Source organism: Pomacea canaliculata, linkage group LG5 (assembly GCF_003073045.1).
Source record: "Pomacea canaliculata isolate SZHN2017 linkage group LG5, ASM307304v1, whole genome shotgun sequence".
Taxonomy (NCBI): Eukaryota; Metazoa; Mollusca; class Gastropoda; order Architaenioglossa; family Ampullariidae; genus Pomacea; species Pomacea canaliculata.
Genome location: NC_037594.1, coordinates 12,639,886 through 12,664,316, shown reverse-complemented (window position 1 = coordinate 12,664,316; position 24,431 = coordinate 12,639,886). Strand labels below are relative to the sequence as shown.

Genomic DNA, 24,431 nt, shown 5'->3' with positions numbered 1-24,431 from the left:
TATTTAATTTAGTGTTTAATAAGCAGTGCCAGTCACGAGACAAACAATACCTTTCCTTTTAACTAGCTCTTGCTCACTTCACCCTGCCTCTCAGCCTTAATAGTAATAATAATGTTGTGTTGTTGATGTTTGTTGGGATTCAGGTTAAGTGGATTTTGTGTCTTAATTTATTTATTGTCATCACCTTTAGTATGTAAATGCAGTATATAAATTTTCTTCTTCTACAATAATAATTACTATAATTAATAATATTATCATCATCATCATTATCATCTATTAGTATGGCCTTATCGATAGCATTGTTTGACCGGCCCAATCTTGCTTCTTTGGTCATTTTCATGAAGTTATGGGTCTGCCATTACCATGGTAATTTAGAGAAGAGTCTGGCGAACCAAAATTGTCTTCTTCGTGTTCATTACAGACTTAACAAATCCCTGGTTTACACGAAAATTCATATTGACGTGATGGTTGAGGAGATCTCCTTTAGTTTCTTTCTTCTTTCAGAAAAATGCCCAGCTGCTATTGTAAGATATTTGGTTAAATCCCTGAATAAGTGGGCGAGTCCTATCCCTTTTTACTTTATTTAAATATTTAAAAATTTAAATATAGATGCCACGATTATGGATAAATTAAATGAAAAGTCTGTGATAGGCATCCTTAGTCTAGATGTCCTTAAAAACCTGAACGGATATTAGAACAACTCAAGACTAATGTCAGTCAAGAAGTTAAAATGCAGTTCACTGAATGCATCTGAACGGAGATCACAGCAATTCCAGAAACTCAAGACTAATCTGCTAGTCATTGGGGCATGAGGTACATTGCAGCCGAATCACCCAAAGAAATGTAATAAAATGAAATAATTAGGAACGTGAAGCTATTGAAACGTTTTATTTGACCTAGAAAAATACTACAAAAGACATGCTAATGACAGTTTTTGCTTGTTGACTTTATTTACTTTGTGGACGGCAAGTTTCTGAATGAACTAAAACAGTTCAAATAGCAGGTCTAACACAAATGATGCAGCTTAAAAGAGAATGTGCCAGAAGCAAAAGGAATCATCTGTAATGGAGCCAACAGACCTCATCAGGAGACGTTCACTCGCACTCTTCTTCCAGTTGCAGCAAATTATGCAGGACGTCACCATGTAATTTGGATTGTGTATCATAGATCAACTCTATGCTCTCTTTCCTGCACTTGCACCAGGAATTTTCTTGACTGTAGCTTTGACACTCTGCTGTGAGAGCTAGAACTGACAGCTGTGTACTCTTATTCTCAGGAAACGTAGAGACTAATCAGCCATAGAGATTTGAAGTGAAAGAGCAGCAGCAACTGCCAGAGCTAAGTTAATGTGTGTGCATATTTATATATGAGAGCGGATGGTGGTTTAGCAAGAATTAACAGCACTGCAACATTAGAACTAGGTTTAGCATGAATAGTTCTGGGACCCCAGCCAAATTGTTGTATGTCTGTATTTGCAGAATTTTTACGTTTAATATATCTTTATTATTGAACCTTAAGTCACAGCTCTTTTAGTCTTTTGTTCAGTGAAAAGCAGGGGTTGGGGCTCGTGAGCCATGTGGCTACAATTGACATAAATTTGTAAACATTTCTTTACAAGATTTAAGTTAAAGTGGGTGGTAAGAGTTACATAGATGTCATCTACAGGACCAGTGTTTGTGGTTGACATTTTTCTGTTGCTCAAAGAATTCTTGCAGAAACAAAGAGAATATAAGACTGATCTTTGTTTATTCAGTTCTTCGCCAAGAATAAATGCAAATAACTGTCTGATGCGCCATTCCTGATGCGCCAACCTGCTCTGTAAAATAATGTCAATACAAATATGACATTATGTCAATAAGGACAAACATGACTCAATTTATAAAATGTTTGCATCAAGTTCCATGAAAATTCAATATCTAGCATTTTTTTCCCCTTACAGAATACAAAAAACTGTGTTCATTAATAATCTGAATTACCCAGTTATATCAATTGTATACAAAAATATGTGCATAATGACACGTGCACAAAAGGTAAAAATTTAAACTGTCAACATTTGTTGCACTCATTTTGTTTCAAAAATTATACTGAAAGGGTGTACCATTATAAACAAATGTTGCTTATTTAGGGTAGTGTAATTTTTCTTGTCTTTTTCCCTGGACTAAAGATCACATCCTTAAAGCTTACATCTAATGCAAACATGCTCTTCCTATTTTCCCTTTAAATTCAAGAGAATTTTACTAGTTTCTTGGCCATGATAAAAAATAAAAAAACTAAACCTATTCAAATCCAGCAATGACTTACATCAGTAGTTCTCAAAGTGTGGTCAGGTGGTCCGCGGCTGACAGTCGTCACATGTCAGCAAAGTGATGTTTAAAGTGATGCATTCCTCGCATTAACATTTTAATTACAAAGAACGAGGCATACGTAGTCTTATGTCAACTTATTACTATACTACTTTTACAAAAGGACATTTAGTTTTGAATTAAAATGAAACAAATGCGGCAATTTAAATTTGAAATTCATAGTACAGACGGATTTTTAGGCCTTGGTGGTCCGCCATATTTTTTACTTAGGCCTTGGTGGTCCGCCATAGCTTTTACTTAAGTAAAGTGGTCCGCGGTCCGAAAAACTTTGAGAACCACTGACTTACATCAATCTACTGATAATCAAGCACAAGTCTTTTACCCTAAAATATTGCCTAGGTTTTTTTTTTAATTAAAGATCTATTCAAATCCTCCATCACAGAATTAGTTCTATTTTAGCCACAAAGCTCAAATAAAGCTCTTTAAAAAGTAAATAAATCAAATAAGAGAGCCTGTGAAAGATTGAAAAAAAAAGCTATTTTTTTCTTCACAGCACTTTTCTGCTCTCATGCTTTCTATGTCATTCTGCTTTTGATTTTCCAGCTTAGTTAAGTAATCTGCCAAAAACACTAGGGGAAAAAAAGACAATCAAAAGATTTCATTGATAGTTTCCACTTGCAACATTCAGCTCAATCTCTGAGTACAATTTAAAATAAAACTGGAATGATTTTAGTGAACAAAAGTACATTAAACAATTAAAAAATCTTTTCATGAACACTGCAGTGCAGCAATACCAAGTTACATGCTTATGTATACATGCAGATGACAACTTTCCAGTAACTTTGACATGGGACTAGAAACTAGGAAACTCCTAGAACTCACAATTTCAAAATAGTATACATGTATTTCAAGCATCCACTACACATAAATATTACAGAAAACCTTTAAAATATGTCAACAGAAATATATCATTTCTATCCTGCAGAACTTACTGTATAGCTAGATATATTCCACTGGACTGGTCTAAAATGCCAAAAATAATTTGACATGCAAGCCTTAAAGAAAAAAAAAACTCTCAGTAGTTGTGTATCATTAAATCCTTTAGCAGTACTTTAAGAAATGAAGGATGTAATTCAATATTACATCAGAGTTGTCTTTACCCATTCCTGGAAAAAATTGTTTTTGTTCACTTGGAACACTTTCAAGCCTTTGAGATACAGAGTCCAGAAGGTTACAAGAAGCCTGTTTCAGTTTTTAAGACAAAATAAGTTCTGTTTTGCCTTCCTTGGTTATCAACTGGACCAGGCTTCCCGAAGGTGGCCGTTCCTGGCCCTCTACCCACTTAGAAAAAAGTCTGAAACAAAAGATCAAGAACTTATAAAAGTAATGTTGATAACATACTGTAAATGCATAAATGGGAACTATAAACCACTTCCAGAAAAACTGATGTTTATAAATATGAAAATACTACAAAACTGAGAAATAAAAAAAATATAAAAAGCAATTACATGCATTTCAAAATACTATCTAATGCAACACACCATCTTGTGAGCTTTGGCATGGTCTATCTTGAAAGTCATGAACCACTAGGACTCATTCATACCTAGATACTCATATAAGCACAACATACCCAGCTACAAAGTCAAGTGGTGTCCAGGTAGAGAAGTCAGCATTGGCCATCCACTTGCGGTTCATAGGAGTGTCTAACGTAACTCTGTTTCAAAAATGCAAATGCTACTTACACACGTTATGAGATCATACTCAGGGTGGTGAATGTGGAAAAAGTTTATAAACCTACCGTATGCTGACAACAAAATGAGTTTAATATTCTTGTCACTTTTGCTAAGATACATTTTGTTAAACACTCAAGGGCACATATAGGTTATAATTATTTTGTTTCTTTGTTCTTTCCAAATGCCATGAGCGACAGTCAGTGGGAAGGGAGGTAACTGTGCATCTTCTGCTTCCTAAATTTCATCAATTACATTTACAATGCTTTTTCAGGTTCCTTCTCAACGTTAAAAAAAAATTCACACAAACACATGCAAAATAGACTTAGCACACAACTAGAAGCATTTTGAAAGAGGCACATACGGAAGGATGGCAACAGCCAAGCTATCAGAAGGCATGCCACTGTTATCACCCGCAAGACTCTGAGTTAACTGATGCACTGCAGCCTTGGCTAGACCATATCCAACCATTCCTTGAAAAACATTGATGTTTCAACATAGGTTTAAGCACTTGATTACTCATTTTTTACAATTAACCAGTAAAAAAAGTTAAAGGCTATTCCTCCATATTGTACATTCATAATTCTTATCACTAGTATGTCACATCATAGTTAATCAACAAATTCCTATCTATCTAAAGTATTCCAATTGCAAACTTTATCAATATATCTATTAAAATGAATCCATAGGCAAAAATCCAGTAAAGTAATGGTACTTCCCCTGAAATATTTTATTCAGTTACTTGTAAAACATGATAACTACTATAAGCAATTTCATGCAATTGACATTTAAAATAGTTTAGCATCTAAGTACTTCCTTCACCTGAGAAAATAAGATGCAAGAAAACAGTTATGTAATGACTGCAAGAAATGTAACTGTCCTGGATAAAACTTGGAAAAAGACTAAATATTCTTTCTCTTTCATAGCACTGTCAGTCTATAAAGTTCACTTATAGAATAAAATTAAAAGCTGATTTTACCTGGGGTACCTTTAAGTGCTGCCTGTGCACCAGGGAGAGTTAGAACACCTCCATTCTTTAAAAACCGTGCAGCTAGGCTAGATGCGATTACTGATGTCCAAACACTTTGTTTCCACATACTGTCTGCATTCTCAATGAGTTCTAATACAAGTGAGAGAGACTGACAATGATAACTATTGCACAATAATATAAACTAACATAATTAATCTAGAAATATTCTATTGTGCACCCCAGTTTTTTGTAAGCATGACACATAACATCTGCCTAAGATTTTAAGAAATGCAAAAAAATTTTTTTTTTCCCTGCATATCTTCCAACAAAATGTAGATTGCTTTATGCAGTTTGCTCCTCATTATTCATAACAAATCACAGAAAAAAAAAAGGTTAAGATGCCAGACAAACATAAAGTTTAAAAAAAAGAAGACTGCTCAAGCACATCACTTACTTTTAGATGCTGCATTTCCACCTGCCCATCCTCCAGCAACACAAAATATGGCATCCACTTTATCACTTCCTAGGATTTCCTCAACTCGAGAGCTTACCTCCTTCTCTTGCTCATTCCATGTTGCCATGGGACCAACAACAACATTTGCATCTGCTTCTTCATTTGGTGCAAGATCAATAGAACCAACCCACTGCATCATAAAACAATGGTTAAATTTAGTAACTTTAAGTTTAATGTAACTATCAGTAGAAATACCAAGTCTTTATATGATGTTTAAACAAAATCAGTCTCAGCTCACTGCAGGTTTAAATATATCAATATGTCCTACTTGTCTTTTGTTTTCATCTAAGCAACAAAACAAAAGTTTGCTATAGTACTCATGCTATAACAAATAGATCTTTATCATTTGTTAACAGGAATATAACCTACAGAAGTGCAAGCTTACCAAGACCAAGGAATGTGTTGAAGCTAAGACACCATCAGATGCCATCTTGATCTTGATGCTGACTTGAACAACTAACCTTTCAATGATGAAATCGACCTTCTTGTAACCTTTATCTTGATTTGTAATGACTTTAGGCAGTATGTTAAAAGACCATGCATAAAGACATTTAATCACCATATTTACCTCTTAGTCTGGGCAACTGGACTAGCAAAATGGCATCTGACAATGTCACGGCACTTTCAAAATAGGTCGTATGAACACCTCCCCCCACCACCACCTTGATATACCTGCATCATGGAAGCATGTATGAAACTGCTACAAAGCTTTCTTACTGAGTAACAGTTGATGGTCATTACAAATTGCTTCTGTTGTCTGCCTACCCTAGTCAGACACTCAATTTAACTGATGCAAAAAACTAAAATACCCCTATCTCTTGGATCATTAATGGCACACAACTTTATGCTCACCCTGCACTCCCCTGTGAACAATGGATTGTACATGAATCTCACTTTTCTCTGTTCAATAGGCCATAGACCTGTATTTGGGATATAAGTTCGTGGTCAACATATGACCTAATACTGTTATTAATAAGAAAGTTTTACCACACCTGCAAGACCTGCAGAATACAGTCACATTAACTGAGCTGCTTAATATTGTATCATAGAACATGCAAATGAAGGCCATATCTCGTTGGGGGAGGACAGACTCTGCATCATGCTGCTAAATGTTTACAGCTGAGGTTCTTATCAGTTGGTTTTAATAGTAAAAGTTACTTTGGTTTTAATTTCATTGCTAATCAATAAAAGTAGACCTTAGTCTACACTTTACCCTTTTCTGCAATGTATGAGGGATAAAAACTGCAGTAAAGCATAAAGTGAGCTGAAGTATTAAGGTTACTTCACACACGACTGTGTAAATTTATTTTTCAATAGTTTTCACTTAGGAACTGGCAGTGACTCTAGTCTTCAAGTATTGGTAAATAGTTTGATTAAATTAATAGCCATAGTCGTATCTCTAATGCTCCATATTCTTGTTGTGACCATCAAATCTCAAGTTTGCAAAATTACAAGTCTAATTTATTTATCATTTTCTGAAGAATTTAAAATATTCTATGCAATGATTTAATTATCCTAAGCTTAATCTTATCAAATACAACTTATCATTCTAGCACTGCTTCACACACAAAACTTTGTCCTGTGATAATAGTAACTATCAATGATTGTGATTAAAGTCAAGTGATTAGTCTTCCCGCTTGTCTTTCTCTGCATATTTATGACATTCTCCATCTTTATTGTTTGTTCCATGTTTCCTCTTTGAGTCTCCTGTTTATCCTGTTACTTGTCTGCATAGTGCATTGTCCTTCCATCCTTCGTACTCTATGTCTCCTACTTGTCTTATGCATGAGAGCATGCTCCTCCGTGAGCGTCATTACGCGCTACATAAATGACACATTTCTTATTGTTATTAACTGTATGCTGATAGTCTATAAGCAAGTCATCATCCACGAACAAAGATAAAATAGTTATTATTCCAACTGTGACAGTAAAAATTGTCTCGATTATATGCATGAGAGCATGCTCCTCCATGAGCATCATTATGCACTATATAAATCACACATTTATTATTGTTATTAACTGTATGCTGATAGTCTGTAAGCAAGTCATCATCCACGAACAAAGATAAAATAGTTATTATTCCAACTGTGACAGTAACAATTTTAATTTAAACAAATAATGATGCAATGTTTGAATCAAATGTGCTTTTGTTTCTGTGTACATGAATAGTAAATTAACAGCAGTAGGGTAAACCTATATTTATTTCGCGTTTCTGCGTTAAAGCATAAAAGTAATAATTGTGACTGTAGCGATAGCTCCAAAGTGGCCTTTTAGTAACCGCGATTGGAAACTAGCTATCCTCCGTGCATCCACACGTTTTTGTCACATGGAACAGCTCAATACGAAAAAAAAAAAAAAGAATGCTGGAAACAGGCATGCAAAACAGTTACTAAATACCAAAATCTGTTTGAACAGATTCACCAAAATCTGTTTGAAAAGATTCATGCCGTTATAACAATAACAGATATTTAAAATTTGGTGGACCGTCGGAGACGATTAAAAGTAGCAATGCTAATTGGTAGGAGGGGAACGAACTCGTGTCGTCTGCTGTTCTGCAAAAAACGATCTTTGAACGATTGCACCAACAAATAGACTGTATCAAAACAATTGCAATGTGAAGCAAATATAATTAGATGAGACAGCACTTTAAATGTTTAACAATATAAACAAATCGTAATGGACAATTATGATTTTTTAAAAGAAATCGATAACAGATGGTTTGCTTCTACTGCAGATGACGTAAGTTAGCTACTGCCAAAAATTAAAAAAAAGATACTGCCCAAATTATAAAATGTAGGATTCCAAAGTTTATCTTTTACAACAGAAAATGCATATACTTACAAAGTTTTTAGATTTAAAAAGTTTGACGCAAGTGGACCCTAGTGCACCCTTTCCCCCGTAAACAAGCACGCGACCAGCAGCCATGATTATGCTTTATAGTCTCGTGAAGCATGACACTTACAGACAACTAGTTTCTTTAAATAATTAAATGCAAACTGTTTTATGTCATTAGTGTCAGTCATTGATGATATAGTTTGTTGACTTTTAATGATTTTTGGAATATTTCTTTGAACACATTTTAATGTATCGCCGTACTGGAGCTACAAACGAGAATCCACGTGACGTCATTATGGCCACTGGTAGCTAAAGTGACGAGCAAATTGGAATGAACGACGACAGAGGCGTCTGTTTTATTTTATCATTATATAGGCATTGCTAATATTTACAGCAAGGTAAATTAACACTCAAGTTCAAGACTGTGTATCACCTACGATGTCAAGGCACGAAGGTAAAGCATCTGAAAAATTACTTTTTTTTTCTAAACATGGCTCCGCCGCTCCGTCTGGAAAAACGCAAAACACCTAGATATATGACATTGAACATGCTTCCAGTGTTTGCCTATGATGTGTTTTTGCTTTACAGCAAGTGTTATGTTTCTGTATTGTTAGTTCTGTTTCCTGTTATCATCATTTGCGCAGTTCCACTGATGCATAATTAGCATTTCATAGTGTTTATTAACACATCAACAGCAACTTCCGTTTTTTAGACTTCTTACAATTTTTTTTATATTGTCTACAAACAACTTTATTAATTTTTTTAAACTTGCAGATGTTAAACTGACATCATATTGCATTCATTCTGTTTTCATAATCCGCAGTCTACAGCCTCTTAGCCTGTTGCTTTCAGGTTCACTACTGCATCAATTCAGCGCATTTTCATTGTGACACTGTATACAATAGCTTATTAATTGTTTTGAAGATTCATGTAGATATGTTTCTATAATTTAAAAATTTTTTATACTTTCCCCAAATCCGCGAGTCAAAAACGTGAAAAGATATAAGATTCTTAGTCATCATATGGAGATATAACACAGATTAAAATGAGGAATGACATGGGTAGGTATAAGGGGAATATATTGAGTGTGTTTCAAGGGGTGTGTTGTGGGTACGAGTCTTAATGTGTAACTGGGATTCAATTTATTTGCACCTTTAATATTCCATGACTTCGACTTTATCCAGTTTTTAAAATTCCATTAACTAAAAGCTATGCTTAAAGCAGTTCAGTGACATAAAAAATAACATCATCCGAAGAATTTTATGGTAAATGTACACATAAAATTTGTCGGGTTTTTTTTTTTAATATACCAAAATTTGGAGAATTTACTAAGTATGGTTGAACTATAGTAATGCAGTAACTACATATTAACCTTACAACTAACAAGGTTGATAGCTTTTGTTTTGACTGATGATTTTAACATTCATAAGGTGTATTTAATAACAGTTATGTCTTCCTATTGTATATCCTGCGTGTATATATATCAAATAAAGTATAAAGCTAAAGGAAGGACAAAAGAGCTACTGGTTACCCAGCAAGAAAACTGTAAGAATAAAGTAATTTTTCTTCATGGACACTTGCAGGTGTGAGCTGTGATTCTTGCCTTAAGGGCAACTTTCGAGGTAGACGTTACAAGTGTCTGATATGCTATGACTATGATCTCTGCTCTACATGTTATGAGGCTGGTGCAACTACTACCCGTCACACCACAGACCATCCTGTGCAGTGCATATTGACACGTTCAGATTTTGGTACGTAGTGCAAACAGTTGTGTATACAAGCATTGAAAAAGTAAGGTATTGAATATAAATAAAGAAGGCAATACTTAATGGAATAATATAGAAAGATACTGTAGTTGCTAAGCATGCACACCCTTACCAAAACAACCTAGAAATTTTCGTATTTTTAGGAAAAACTTGGACATGGAATTTTAATGTTTAAAAGTTGTGGGGGAAAAGTGTGTCATGTCTATAAAATATTGATCAGTAAATCCGACTTTGGTCCCAGATATGTACTACGGTGGAGAAGCATTGACAGCAGAGCAGCCACAGTCTTTCACCTGCCCATACTGTTGTAAGATGGGTTTTACTGATGCCACCTTGCATGAACATGTAACAGCAGAGCACACAGACGTCTCACTTGAAGTGGTTTGTAACACATTTTTTTTTTGGTACTAATTGTACCCTATTGGTGGTTAGGTTTGACTAAAATATTTTGATGTTAAATTCTTTATTTTATTTTTTCTTTACCCATTGACCTTTGATTCTAATCCCCAGGTATGCATGAATCTGACATACAGTCAAATCTCGCTACTATGCCACCCCGCTACTATGCCACTCTCGGTATTATGCCACTTTTGCTCGGTCCCGACTGTAAATTCAATGCAAAATAAATTTATTATGCCACCAACTACTCTCGCTACTATGCCACTATTGTGTGATTGTTAAAAGGCACAAGTTGTGAAATTCCGCGCAGTGCTCGATTATTATACTGTTTGGTAGTGTGGGACATCGCAGTTAGGTGGGATGGAACATAGCACGCACACAGGGAGGGTGGAGGCTGGCGATGGGGGGGTTGTGGTTGCTGGCCGGGTGACAGCCACGTGACAGAGGGAGAGCAGGAGGGGGTCGACTAGCGACAGGATGCAGGTGCGCAGATGTGGTTCGGAGGGGTGAAGGATGAAATGGTGAGGGGGGAGAATGAGAGGAGACAGCTAGCGCCAGCCGACAATTCTTGAGAGCTTTGGACTGACGGGTAACTTGAAAAATAAAACCGTTTTTACGAACCCTCGTTATTATGCCACTCTCGCTACTATGCCACTTTTGCTCGGTCACGGTAGGTGGCATAGTAGCGAGATTTGCCTGTATTTTCAAAATAAAAATCTTGAAAGATAAACTAAATGTGACTACTTCTTGTTCCTAATCACCCCCAGTGGAGCATAGGGCGGAAACTACACATTGTATTTGCAGTTTCTGTAGCAGGGATGGGGTTGCTAACCCCACACCCAACCCTCCTCCTTCATCCGGGCTTAGGACCTGCAGGTTACCCAGGGGGGTTTCCAGGCAGAGTTAAATGTGACAGGAAGTCAAAATTACAATTAAAGTTTAAAGTTTGGAGAAAGAAGCCATTCCTAAAATATTGCATCATCAAATAGCACTTTCTTACAAACCTAAAGGAAATGACGTTTATCAATCATATTTGCAAAAGAAAATTTTGATACAGGCTTATGTATAGTTAATGATAAATGTAATGTCTAGTCCAGTATTAAGTGGATTTTAATGGTCACACACCATGAATAAATATATGATGAAGTGTCTGAAGTACGCTCAAAAATCATTAGTGCCTTGGCTTGTGCACTCTTGTCGCTACCATTTTTTAAAAGAAATGTACATCTGGAAAAAGTTAAGATCTTTCCCCAGTCTGTTTTGCAGAATAATAAATTATTAATTAATTGCAATGTTTTGTAATATTTAGGCCTATTAACCTACAGCAAAGACAACTTCATAAACATTTAAGTGATATGATTTGCCAAAAATGCAGTGTTTGTTTTCTTCTACTGAATTCAAATAAAAGGTGGTAATTATACTGAATGGAGCTATCATGACAGTGGTTTACAAGGCTTTGTTTTTAAAATACTAGTGTTTTTGTTTGTTTTTTTTTGTATGAAAATGTTGGGTAAAGTCCCAGTTTTCATTGTCATTACTAAAAAAAATGTTTTTTGTAAATGCTATTTATATGGCCTTTTATGACATTTTAATATTTTTAGTATTTTTCTAATCTTAATTGTTGCTAAAAGGGCCAAAACATTCAGGTGTCCTGAACTTGAAGAGTTACAGGGGTAAGCTAACTGCTAGTCCCCTTTTTGTAATGCACCATCTTAGATACCTTTGATTTAAAGGAATTTGTATCATCTGCTTGCAACATATCTGTTTTGCTCTTTTTTAGCTTTATGCATGTTAAGCTGTCTATTCACCATTGATTTAACAGGCTTTGTAATTGAGAGAAAGATGATTCACAAGGGGATCAAGACATAAAAAGAAAAATGCATTGAAATCATTAAACATGATGCTATTATCTCTTATTCTTGTAGGTTTGCCCTATATGTGCCTCTATACCTGGTGGTGAACCTAATCATGTGACAGACGACTTCGCTTCACATTTGGCTCTTGAACATCGTACTCCTAGAGATTTCATATCCTTTCAGTTTTAGAGTTATAGACAATTCTTAACAGCCAGCACTTCATTGTCTTAAAACATAACTCAAGATTCTGTCCATAATATTTACTTTTTCTTTTACTCTTGTTAAAAGCATCATTTACTTAGATAACACATAATGTAAGAATATATTGTAAGATACTTATTTAAATATATTTGCCAAAAAGGAATAAAACTAAGTTATTGGAGTTTATTATGTGTAGACATAAAAGCATTGTGTGTTTAGGCTGCTACAGAGGGGTATCCATACTGTGAATACAGTATTAGGTGTTAAGATAGAATTGTGTTCTGAATAGTATAGTGTAATTGCATTAGACAAGCAGCAGCAGTCTTCAGTCTTTAACTCCTACACGATGAACCGCCAGGCCTTCGTCATGTGCGTCGTATACCTCACCCAGGTCGGGGTGGTGGCTCACGAACACGTCGTGCCAACATGCATTTTGGTTCTTCTGCCAACACCCTAACAGGTCTTTCTCCCAGTGGCCGTGAAAACATGGACCCAATTGCAGGTAAGCTGAGCTAAAGATGTGAAAAAACTAAATAGGCTTTTTTGATTTTATCGAGAGTTTTCATGTTCATATTATTTCAGCACTTTGCAAGATCATTCATAAAATGATATGCATATATTTTCTGTTTGTACATGTTTACATACTTCTACTCATGTAAAAATGCTTCAGGATTTAATTTATCATCTTTTTTTTGTTACTATTGAGAAGTTTTGATTTTTTTTTCCCCCCAGAATGTGAATTTCTAGATGTTTGACAATGACCAACTTTATTTGTCCCAGTGGGCAATGTGAACATGAGAAAGTGCTCTAGTCACAAAAGTAAAAATTAGAAAGAAATAAAAATAAGAAATAAAATTTGTTGCAAGGTGCAGTGTTAAAAGATGTCAACAGTGAAAACAGTTTAGTTGATGGTTTGACTTTGAAATCATATTTAAAAGCCCATGTATAAAGTCTCTTTACAATCTTTCTGTTTATTGTTATGGAAACTAATCCTGATATTTTAGTAGTACATTCCTAGTGTTTTGTATCAATTATACAAAGTTGTTAATGCCTTCACCAATATTGATGTACTAAAATTTGGGCTTCTTTTCTTAATATTTTTTTTCCTCTTGGGTGTTGTGGTAGATTTTAGCATGCTATTCATGAGGTATGCTTTGCTTTTTGAATATCCGCTGAGTGATAGCATGTTAGCAACTGAATCATAATGTGTTTGTTCATATAGGCTTATGATTGCCATACTTATTTGGTTGTTTGGATGATGACTTTAAATGGCATCTTGAAGCAGTTGTAGGTGTCTTTGTTTTCTGTAGATGACGTGGACAGGTTCCAAAGCTGTATGGCACAATTGGCTCTCTGTGCTAGATACTAGATATTTCAACTGTTCATCAGGGATTGGGGGAGTAGTGTGTATGTGTGTGTGTGCATGCCTGGATGACCATGGATAAGAGAGAAGACCTTTCTTTTACACTTTTGAAGGTTTCTGATGATTAGGGGCATTTCACAGAGCTGTTCATGGAGTAACAGGAGAGCCTGGTGTCATATGCTCTGGTTCCTTGTCTGAAGTGGTATCCTTCAAAGAGGCTGTCAAAATGTAGCTGTAGCAGGCTCTGTTTGAATGAAATAATGCAGGAGAATTGGGTATCCAGGCTTTGACATCACTTTTGTATGTCTACAGACGTTCGTGAGTGGATGCCGGGTAAGCTTGACCTTCCCTGCTAGCTTGTAGTGGTGCCTGTATTCAAGTATTCTTACTGTGGCTGACTTTGATTTAGTTTTGAGTGACCAAATTTGTAAAGAGGAAAACTTAGGAAAGCTAGAATCCCAAGCAGCAGACTGTGGTTGTAAATGTTATATCAGGCATGCGTTCAGCATTTACTAATTTTAAATCATTTCTGTTTTAGGATATAGCATAAGAGGTATGTTCATTCCCTTTTTTTTAAAAAAAAAAATTTTGGTTATTAGTATTTTTGTTGCTGTTGTGACAGGAAGGAAGGGTCTACTGCTGATTCTGGTTTAGTGAAGCAGCATATGACAAAACTGCTTCCAAGATTGTTGTTAGGCCTAACCTTTAACATCAGCAGTCCTTTAGGTCTGGTCAGAACTAGGGGAAATCATATTACCATAACCTGCTGCATCGTTTCAAAGACTTAACAGTAACATGGCAGCTTACATTGTCTTATTCCTTTACTAGCAGTCTGCCATGGTACTTATGTTGCATGTGGTCTTCACTGCCAGTCACAAGTTCATATCTAGACAGTGTTGAGATTTTCCTATGCAGCCTGCATGAAGTTTTGCAAAAGCACCATTTTTTTGTTGTCTCATTGTTGTGGTTTACACTAGTTTTACTTAGAGTTGTCCTACACCTGGTCCTGTTTATATTCTTTCATGAAATCAGTTGGATTTTACTCCCTTTTTACCTCTTCCATTCCCTAAGTGGTAGCAACAGTCTTTAAGTTTTGCTTTGTCACACATCTTTTGTTTAGAGCATCAGATTCATATCGTATGTACTGAGAACAAAAAGCTAAACAGAATCAAGCATTATCATACAACTTCTGAGTCTTGTGAGTGAAAGTTTTAGAGTAATTATTTGCAGTGATAAGGCTATTGGATATTTTGAGAAGGCTATACAAGTAAGTTATACTTAACCACAGCACATGTATAATTACTGTGATCATGCAACCATTATTTGATGTTAAATGGTGCCTTTGTGGCAGCTTTAAAGTTTTTTTCCTATCTTCCGCTGTTTTCTGGCATTTCCTTTATTCTTTGTCTTTGCATCACAGTCAAAATTGTCTGGGAGGATGTTCTGTATACAAAGAAAATTCATCACATCTGAAATCTTCATCCTTTTTCGGTCACACTCTCATTATTGTTAGTCTGTGGAAGCTGAACATTCCATTTGTGGGGGGTTTTTTTTTTCTTCTTTAAATTTAACTTTTCAAAATTTCTTAGAGCAGAACTTCAAAAATATAAAGAGTTTTACGTATCACATGTTACATTAAAGCTTTTAGTAGGATTGATATTATTATTTTTACACATCACATATTATTCAAAATGGACATTTTGTGCTCATGCGTCCTCTGGAAAAAAACCATGAAAGTCCATAATGTAAAGTGTACTTTTATGAAAAGTAAATGGATCCATAAGTATGAAGAATATTTTCAAATTATGCCTTTTCCACCAAAGTAAAACTTAACAGTTTCATTCCTTATAAAATACAAGATACTAGTCACATGCAACATGCAAGCATGAACAGTGAAAATAGTCGGCCTTTTATTTTTTAAATGTTTTATTAGCTAGTATTTAACGGTTTTTTTATGTACAAAGAGTGTTTTGTTTTATGTAAGTTTTAGGTTGACGTTCTGGGTTTTTTAAATATCACAATCTGTTGCAATGTTCACATAATGTTTCCAGTTTCTTTATTGTTCTCATTCATTGCCTTAATTATTTTAATTAAAGAAAGTCATTTTTACTACTTACGAGCATTCGCCTATAATCATTGTTGGCAACTTATTTGACTGCTGGCATCAGAATTCTTGAGAAATACTGAAACCTTAAATCTTAGTTTTGAAATGTGATAATTATCAAAAAGGTAAAATTTAGTTAATGTTTTAGAGTATGTTGCATCAATATGTCAAATTGTTAAAACTCACAGAATGGAGCACTGCACATTATATTGACAAGTTTCTGTTAAATTTTTTCTTTAACACATGCACACACACATTTTCACTATTTGCCAAGACGATTATTTATACAGAAGACCCAAAACCATTTACATGAGTCACCGTGTCTCATGTAATATAGTAAATGATACTTCAGAGAATCTAAAGAATTGTACTGGATAAACTCAGATCAAATTTCAGGCTTAATTTGAAAGTCATCATCAGAATATTTACAAATAAAAGAATATTTATCACTTCTATCTATGTATTCCTCTTCGTGCATCCTCAAATTGTGTAAGCATCAGTTGTTTCAAGTGGGTTTTTTCCCCTTGAATTCATCCTTACTTCAGTCCTAAAATAGTCTTTGGCTCCTAGCCATGGTTAAAATAAATTATATTAGTTACAGTAAAGGGTAAGGATGTTGGACGTAATTAATTATGTGCATGAAGGAGCCACATTTTATTTAAAACATTTGTATTACATCAGACACTTGGAACATGGTGATGTGTTTGTGCAATGGAATGATCATATATATTTGACAGCTTTTGTTTGCTAATTGTTTTTACTATGCTTGCCATACATTTCTCAGCATAATGCTACAAGTTTATTTTTAGTAATTTGTTCAGAGTACAACTGAACTGAAAGAAAATGCAAAGGATGTGTATAGTGTATATTGTTAATAATTATTTATTAATGCATTATAAGGTAAAAGGTGGTCCATACAGGTGGTCTTAGGAAAAAAAAATCATATATTATTTCTTTCCTACTTTCTAAAGTCCATACCCTCCACACAGACACCCACATAAATGAATTAAGCTATGATGAACGAAAAATACTCAGCTGGAATGAATTTTAGGTGCTTACAAATACTGTTGGGTGAGATGTACAGTGCAAAGTAAAATGCAATGCTTTAATTGTAGCTGAATGCCAGTTCGCTCAGCTTTGACTAGGTATTTTCTGTTTCAGAGCTGCTGTCACAGCTTTCAAATGTGAGGAGTCGAGCTGCTGCAGCACAGAGTGTTTCATCACAACTACAACAACTTGAGATGCAGTTGCAGTCAACCAGGTGAGGATCAGGTTTTCCAGGACATACTGTTAGATGTTACATTTAGAGAATGCAAGGTTGGATATTGTCAACATCCTGTATGTTTGTAATTGCGCATGTGTCTTGGTTGGGGGAGGGGGGGGCAGGATGCAGTTAAAGCAATTATATTTATAAGATAACCAAAAGAAAAGGTGTGAAAGATGAGAGGTCTGTAAGGAATAATACTTTGATTGAAATGCATGGAGCTTATGCAGACTGAACAATAAACCTAGCCAGAATATGTTGATATGCAATATTTTTTCCTTATGCAGTGGAGAGATGTGAAAGTGAACAGGCATGTTTGAGTTGCATAGAATCATTTGTACATTGCATTATTTATCTTTCTGTTATTGTTGTTTGATTGCTGTTCTTGTAAACCATTTGACTTAAAGCCCAAGAACCTCTGAAAGAGCTTGAGATAGTGATTAGCATTAGGTTTATGACCATGTCTGCTAGACAACAGCTAGAGCGCATGCCCCGGCGGCAGGCAGAGGCCAGCAAGGCACCTAATCCTAGTGCGACAACTACCACTGTCTGCAACCCTGAAGCAGTGTTGACCACCCAGGCTCCCACCGCTATGGACTCGCAATATCTGCTAGCCAAGTAAGACAGATTTGCTTTGCTTTGAAGCAGCTGATTGGGACTAGGGCACTGAGTGTTTGTACTTTGTGTTAAATACTGTAAAATATGTGTACAGTGTTAGCGTTGAAAGATTCAAAACATACGACAGAGTTTAAGTATGTCAGATTTCTTTCAGATGTGTGAAGAATAAATGCACCAAAATCTGGTGCTAGACATGAAATTTGCTTTGAAAAATGTTTTTATAAATTTCTTTAACATGGTAAACCCTTTAAAACATAGGCAAAGTGTTACAGTGTTTATTCCTTGTTACTCCTCAAGGAGCACAAGGCTACAAATGCGGCAGTACAAAAAGGTTATTTTTTAAAATTATAATGTCTGTTATATTCAGTTTGAAAGTCCATTTTAAATGCAAGCAGCTGCTTTCAAGATGCATCTTGTGTTACAGGATTTTGGATGATGGAGCAAACAATGGTATTACTGGTAATGGGGAATTGGACCAGACAGAGCGCAACATGTTTGTGCAGGAGTTACTGCTTTCTACACTTACTGAACAGCTAGAACTGGCCACTCATGTTGATGACCCATCGTTTCTGCTTGATTCTCTTCGCTCACCAGATTTTGATGCCAGGAAGAGGGCTGTATCTTTAGGAGCAGAAGCAAGTTCTAGCAATAGCAGAGAGGGAGCTGCAGGGGGCAAGGCTGTTGCCACAGAAGTACAGTGCAACAGTAAAGGCAGATTAGGGGGAGGAGTACAGCCATCTAGCAGATCTTTATCTCACCCTGCTTCCAACACCAGACCTGGGACAGCAGCAATAAGCAGCCTGACACAGGATGCAAAGAATGGCACGTTGTCGGCTCATGGTTCTTCTGTTACGCAGAATTCTACAGCTGCCTATCAGTCTCCCTCCCTGCGCCCTGCACTGGTGCCTGCTTCTCCAACACAGTCTTCTATGCAGCAACCACAGCCACAGCAGCCACAAGGATCAGGTGTGACTGTGGGTCACGACCATGCTGTGCCCTTATCCCGTCAAGCGGCAGCAAGTATTTCAGCACGAGACGGTGGTCGCCTGAACCCAGCAGCAGCAGCAAAGCGCAGCATGCTGAAACACTTGCCAGCGCGAGGAGGAGCCACGGACACAGAGCCTCCGCCACACTAATGGTTGGCCAGTCACCTGAATATTTCCTTATCTAGTGCTACCCTTCTGCAGGGTGTCTTTTCCCAGTTATGTACTGTGGGCTTTTTTAAAAAATAATATTTGTTCTGTTGTTGACAGAGATGTTGAAAATGTGTACAAAACCTGATAAAAATCCTCCTAGATTTGCGATGTGCATCTGCTTGAGATCTTTGCTACATTTTGTGTGTTTGTGTGTCCAGTAGACAAGAAGGCAGAAATCATTTTACACAGGGGAGGGTGCACACTTGCACACACAGTCATTAACAGAATTGAAGGTATATTATGAAAAAATATTTCATTTAGGTCCTGTCTGACTAGTATATATTTTTTTAAGCCCCTTCATATATAAAAATTGATCTTGCTGGTAGAAGACATCAGTATGGAATACAAATTTTTTTTTTTCTACAAACATTGCGTTAAAAATATTGTGCATCACTGGAACTGGAAAAGCTTTGCGATAAATAGCAGTAGCACATTAATGAGCCAGCTATAGACAATTGCTCTTATCACATCATGATGTTTAGAGCCATAATTTCATTGTGTGAACCATGTTTTATTTTTTGCCATCACAACCACACATGCTCTGAAGCTGAAGGAAATTAAACCTGTTGCACTAACTAATTTATGCTATGACACTTTTTTATGTACCCAAATTTGACATCTTTCTAATAAACAGGTTGGTCTGCATGCCTACTCTGGGATGGGGGGTGATGTCTTGGTACAGAAGTTGAATGTTATGACAGTGTAGATGTCCCAGAAATCATACCCTAGGCACAAACCTCATTTAAGGAAGATTTTTTCATTTATTTTTCTTAGAATAGGATGACCATAACAGTTCTTGTTTTTGACATCCTGTTATATGTAACATTTGATACCAGATAGTTGAAGATTCTGTATGCTGTAAAATGGAAAAAAATTATGATATAAACCCTGTGATATCTGATCGTCTTGTCCCCTTTCTCACTTGCTGATTTCCATCTGGTTAACGTATGTTAAAGCATCAATTTCCTTTTGTGTTTGTGTGTGCGTGCATGTATGTATGTGCATATGAAATGGTTTGTTGTACCTGTCATGTGGCAAGATCACTTTGTGATGACTCTTGGGTGATGGTCATAAGTTTAACCTTAACCTGATGTGATGAATCGCTATAGCATGTTGAGTGAAGTCTTGACCTTCTGATGTGCATGTGTAAATGCTGAAATAAGAAAACACCACCCACCTCTCATTTTAAACGTTGGCATTTCATTTAGTCTCATGGATACCTGCATAAATTGGTGCCTAAACTAGGTAAGATTTTCAGTTAAAGACATACTGACCTAACAGCTGATTCCAAGAGTAATGCTGCCATCGTAATACATCAGATTCTAGTTCTTTTCAACAGCTTTTGCATTGATGAGGATTCTTGGAGTGGGTATATTTGTTTTTTGAAAATGAAGAGCCTAGGTATAGTTTTGGGTCTTGTGATAAGGTAATCATTTTATTGCCTCAGTTGCTTAATTCTTCTAAGAACAGAAAAGTGTTTTGACGATTTTTGTGGATTGTTTCAAGTAGTTCTTATTAAAAAAAATAGGGATGACCATTTTACAAGTATTTGTTTCTGAAAAGGCTTGAATTTATTATATTTTGTAAATTGCTTTTAATAAAAATACAAAATTTGCTCATTTAATAAATGAGCCATAAAATAAACATAAGAGTACTTTTTGCAGCCGGATAAAGAACACATGTTAAATCATCTTCTAGTCTTTATTTTTCAATATTTTATGCTGCTTTTTGATGGGGTGAGAGGGGTTGAGCAAAATGGAATAAGCATTTCTCCAAGTTTGCATATGTCATCCACTGACAGGTTTTGGCATTCTTATGCATAAAAAACATGTAATGTGTAGCATGAAAAAGAGTGTTGGCCTCTAAGACCTTGATTTTGGGGTTGGGTTTGTTTTTGTTTTTGTTTTATGGTTTTTTTTTTTGGTTTTTTTTTTTTTTTTGGTGAGATTCATACCAGTTAATATCAGCATGGATGCCAAGGTGTATACAACATTCCCAAATATTGATTCCACATAATTCTACCATCTACCTTATTTGGTGTTTCCTGCAAAGTGCATCACAGTCTTTTTTCCTAGCCTTTTAAGGCAGAGATATTAAGAATTAGTTTTCATAAATCTGTACTATCCTGGAAGGTATTCTAATGAAAAAATTGATGAGTATTCAAAAATATGAATGAAATTAGTTGCTGAAAGCAAAACAATTTTTTTGAAAGTAGTACTTTTGTGCCCTGTCCATAATCTTTTTTGGTTTAGACCCATTGAAACTACGATTAATTGGTACTTCATGTGTTTCTGTAGGTCTTTTTCTTTTTTGCAGTGATCTATGCTATGATGCAAGGAGTGGTGAATGGAGGCTAGAAGCATATCAGAGTGCTAAGTACGGTTTTTTGATGCGGAATAAGCTGGGCTTGTGCTTTTTTTTTTAATTGTTCATTCCAAATTATACCCAAAATATGGTGTTGTAAAGCTTTATTTCTTTCTTTCAGTCATTTAAACAATTTTTATATGTTAGTCTTCGTATTGATGTTATTAAACGAGTCGTTATAAGAGTTATTTTTCATGGGTCAGAGCAGTCAGGGTTCTTGAAAGTGTGCAAAACATATGAAGGGAAATGGCAAAGAAATGTTTCAAATAAAATGCACTGATTGGTTGGACTTTGTCAGACTTCCATGTTTTCAAAGCATAAGTGAAAAGTTGCACCCTGGCATTGACTTGGTTTGAGCAGTTTTTGACAGATTGTTGCAAACTCCAAGGAAACATTAGGATTTGTCAGTCAAATTTAAGAGATGAAGAAGGGACTATTTCATTTGACGTAATGAAGATTGGTGTTCTTAATGCAAGGATATGGTATTTCCAGCTGTGTACATGGAGGTTTTATTAGCACCATCTGTGAAATGGCAATACTTATTAAAATCTGATGCTCCCAGACTATTTCTTTAGCATATTTTTCTTTGTGAGAGTGTGTTTGTGTATGCGGCCTTTCTGCTAATGTGTCTCATTTCTATTTTATATTTTTCTGGCAATTACAGAAAGTGGTATCCATATTTTTTTCTGAATATCTGAACATGTAAATGAATTGTTGACCATCCTCCCCTGTTTAACATGTGTGAAGATGTTTGTAATAAGTATTGCTATGCCAGGTTTTTTTTTGTTTTTTTTGTTTTGTTTTTTGTTTGTTTAGGCTTTTGATTAACTGAAGACTACTTTTGTATAGTCACTGACATTTAAAATATGGAGAAGTAAGGGCAGGTGTATAGTAACTGCATTTCAATATGCTGCCTGGCTTTTCCTCAAAGAGATTGGTTCTAAAGTTTTAGATCAAAATCTTTTGTTCTTATGTAATGAGCTACAAGGTCAGTGGAAATAGCAGAGACTTTTATCTGAGTGAAAGAATTGTATCATATGCTGCATATGAGAAGATTGGTTCATATAATGTGTTGATATGCAGGAAGACAAGTGATTCATGTTCCATGTTTTGCACGTGAGGGGGAAAATAACGTTCAGAGAACGTTTCCATGTCTTTCACAAGTCTTGTGCACAGTGGGGAAAAAAAATAGGTGCAAATGCTGAGGTTTCTTGAGCGAACCATGTTTCTTTTGAGCCCCCCCCTCCACCAATTCTTCTTCAGACTGCTTATTCCTTTATGGATGCAGCACTTTTCATGTTTTGTAAATCATTGAGACCAAATGAGCCTGCTCATTTTTCCTGGGCAAGAGGCATGGGATTGAAACACTTTGACAAAATTAAGGTCAGTTGTGACATCCAAGACCTGAAAGGCTTGGAGACCTGTGCAAATATGCCTCATTCTTCACACCAGCATATTCCAGCCTTCACTGTACACGTTTTGACACAGTTGTGTTGGGTGGTTCTTACATAACATGCCACTGAAACCTCCTGTAGTAGCTTTTGATTGAGGAAAAAATATGTATTTATGGGGTCATTTCAGTACTAAAATGATGATGGTGCATGTTTGTACCTATGTTGAAAATTAAATGAATTTGAGATGGAACTTCCTGTTGGAGTGTGCATGTGTGAACATGAAGAGGAATGATTTGTAGAAATTTCCTTAACCACTAGCCTGTATCCATCTGCACTCATGACGGAAAGGGACCTGAGCTACAAGCACCGAAATCCCTATGGCAAGGCAAAACAAACAAGCTTAAGATATTTGAGTATTCTCCAGTGGTGTTATTTTGTTTAAAAACAAACCGCAGAAACCAGAGGAAATATGGTTTATTTATCAATGTTAGTTTCTTGTTCGAGGCGATAGTGTGTTCATGATTTATTCACGTAGTATTAAGACTGAGCAAAACCAAGAAACGAACATAATCTTTCAGGTTCCTAAGCTTTCACACAATGGACATAAAAATACTGGAACTTATTTTCCTTTCAAATACACCAGTTACAAATAACAAGTATGTGACGTGCACATAATGCAAATTGTAAATATACTTTGACTGCACTTTATCGTAACTCATTTATTCATCATTTGACGAGCGGTTATTCCGGTCCGTTTGATGCTGGTCGTCAGTGGAAAGGTTCATCGCTACTTACACCTGTCCCTAACGGGGCTGAGCAGGTCCCGAATGGAGCCATCTACTTCATGTTTGCCTGTCAGTTCTTCCTCTCTTCGTGTCCGTATCGACCACCCTCCAAGCTATCCTACACTGAATAAAAAAGTCAAATTAAGTCGCAAGCCTAGAGATATATAGGAGCAGACAACCTTGCTCACCATGTCTACGGCTCGGCATTTGGAAGCTGAAGCAACCTTCTCTTGCTTATATACCTCCTTTTGAAATCAGGAACGACAATTCCTACAGCTGCTCGGTGGACAAGAGATATAAATTTTTGGCCACAGATTTTAAACTGTCTTCTGCCACGCTGTCGAGCATACTGACCACAGCTTCACTCTCCGCCACTTTCCCGGTATCATACACCGAATAATGTTGCGGAAATTTTAGCTTCAGAAATATGCGAATGTTGCTAGGCAAATCCAAACAGGTATTGAAGAAGACTTTGTGAAGGAAAATTTACAATGTGGAGATTTGCTCTTTATTAAGACCTTTTAACATATTTTGGACACTACTGATTTGGTAGACCATTCAACATTCTTACATCTGACCAGTGGATGCGTGGTTTGTTTAGGTTCACCGAATCTGCGACCTAACTTCTCATTAAAATATTTTCAAAAACAAAAACAAACCAAAAAAAAAAAAAAAACCCAACAAATTTCTTTCTTCCAGTAGATGAGATGGTGGCAGACCTCAGCAGGTTCCGACTCACAGCGCGGGGACGGCGCGAAGACAGGAACGA

The 24,431-nt window shown here is 36.0% G+C and overlaps 2 protein-coding genes across 8 annotated transcripts; one reads left to right on the top strand and one right to left on the bottom strand.

Moving 5' to 3' along the window:
* Positions 1 to 2,521: 2,521 nt before the first annotated feature.
* LOC112563865 (dihydropteridine reductase-like) lies at positions 2,522 to 8,486 on the bottom strand. Of its 2 annotated transcripts, none has more exons than XM_025238280.1 (6): positions 8,359 to 8,486; positions 5,458 to 5,647; positions 5,013 to 5,153; positions 4,398 to 4,506; positions 3,934 to 4,017; positions 2,522 to 3,657 (listed from the first exon to the last, which is right to left on the bottom strand). In XM_025238280.1, the coding sequence occupies exons 1-6, from the start codon at positions 8,440 to 8,442 to the stop codon at positions 3,558 to 3,560; spliced, it is 708 nt and encodes a 235-aa protein (XP_025094065.1). In that variant the 5' UTR covers positions 8,443 to 8,486; the 3' UTR covers positions 2,522 to 3,557. The 2 variants fall into 2 exon arrangements, with proteins under 2 accessions (XP_025094065.1, XP_025094066.1); XM_025238281.1 differs by lacking the exon at positions 8,359 to 8,486 and adding an exon at positions 5,903 to 5,978.
* A 122-nt stretch (positions 8,487 to 8,608) lies between these two features.
* On the top strand, positions 8,609 to 23,127 carry LOC112563864 (E3 ubiquitin-protein ligase KCMF1-like). Of its 6 annotated transcripts, none has more exons than XM_025238276.1 (10): positions 8,609 to 8,806; positions 9,936 to 10,103; positions 10,360 to 10,499; positions 12,443 to 12,544; positions 12,920 to 13,076; positions 14,250 to 14,270; positions 14,476 to 14,490; positions 17,203 to 17,302; positions 17,777 to 17,923; positions 18,348 to 23,127. In XM_025238276.1, the coding sequence occupies exons 1-10, from the start codon at positions 8,791 to 8,793 to the stop codon at positions 19,057 to 19,059; spliced, it is 1,578 nt and encodes a 525-aa protein (XP_025094061.1). In that variant the 5' UTR covers positions 8,609 to 8,790; the 3' UTR covers positions 19,060 to 23,127. The 6 variants fall into 6 exon arrangements, with proteins under 6 accessions (XP_025094061.1, XP_025094059.1, XP_025094063.1 ...); XM_025238274.1 differs by having other exon boundaries at positions 17,756 to 17,923; XM_025238278.1 differs by lacking the exon at positions 14,476 to 14,490.
* The last annotated feature ends 1,304 nt before the right edge of the window (positions 23,128 to 24,431 follow it).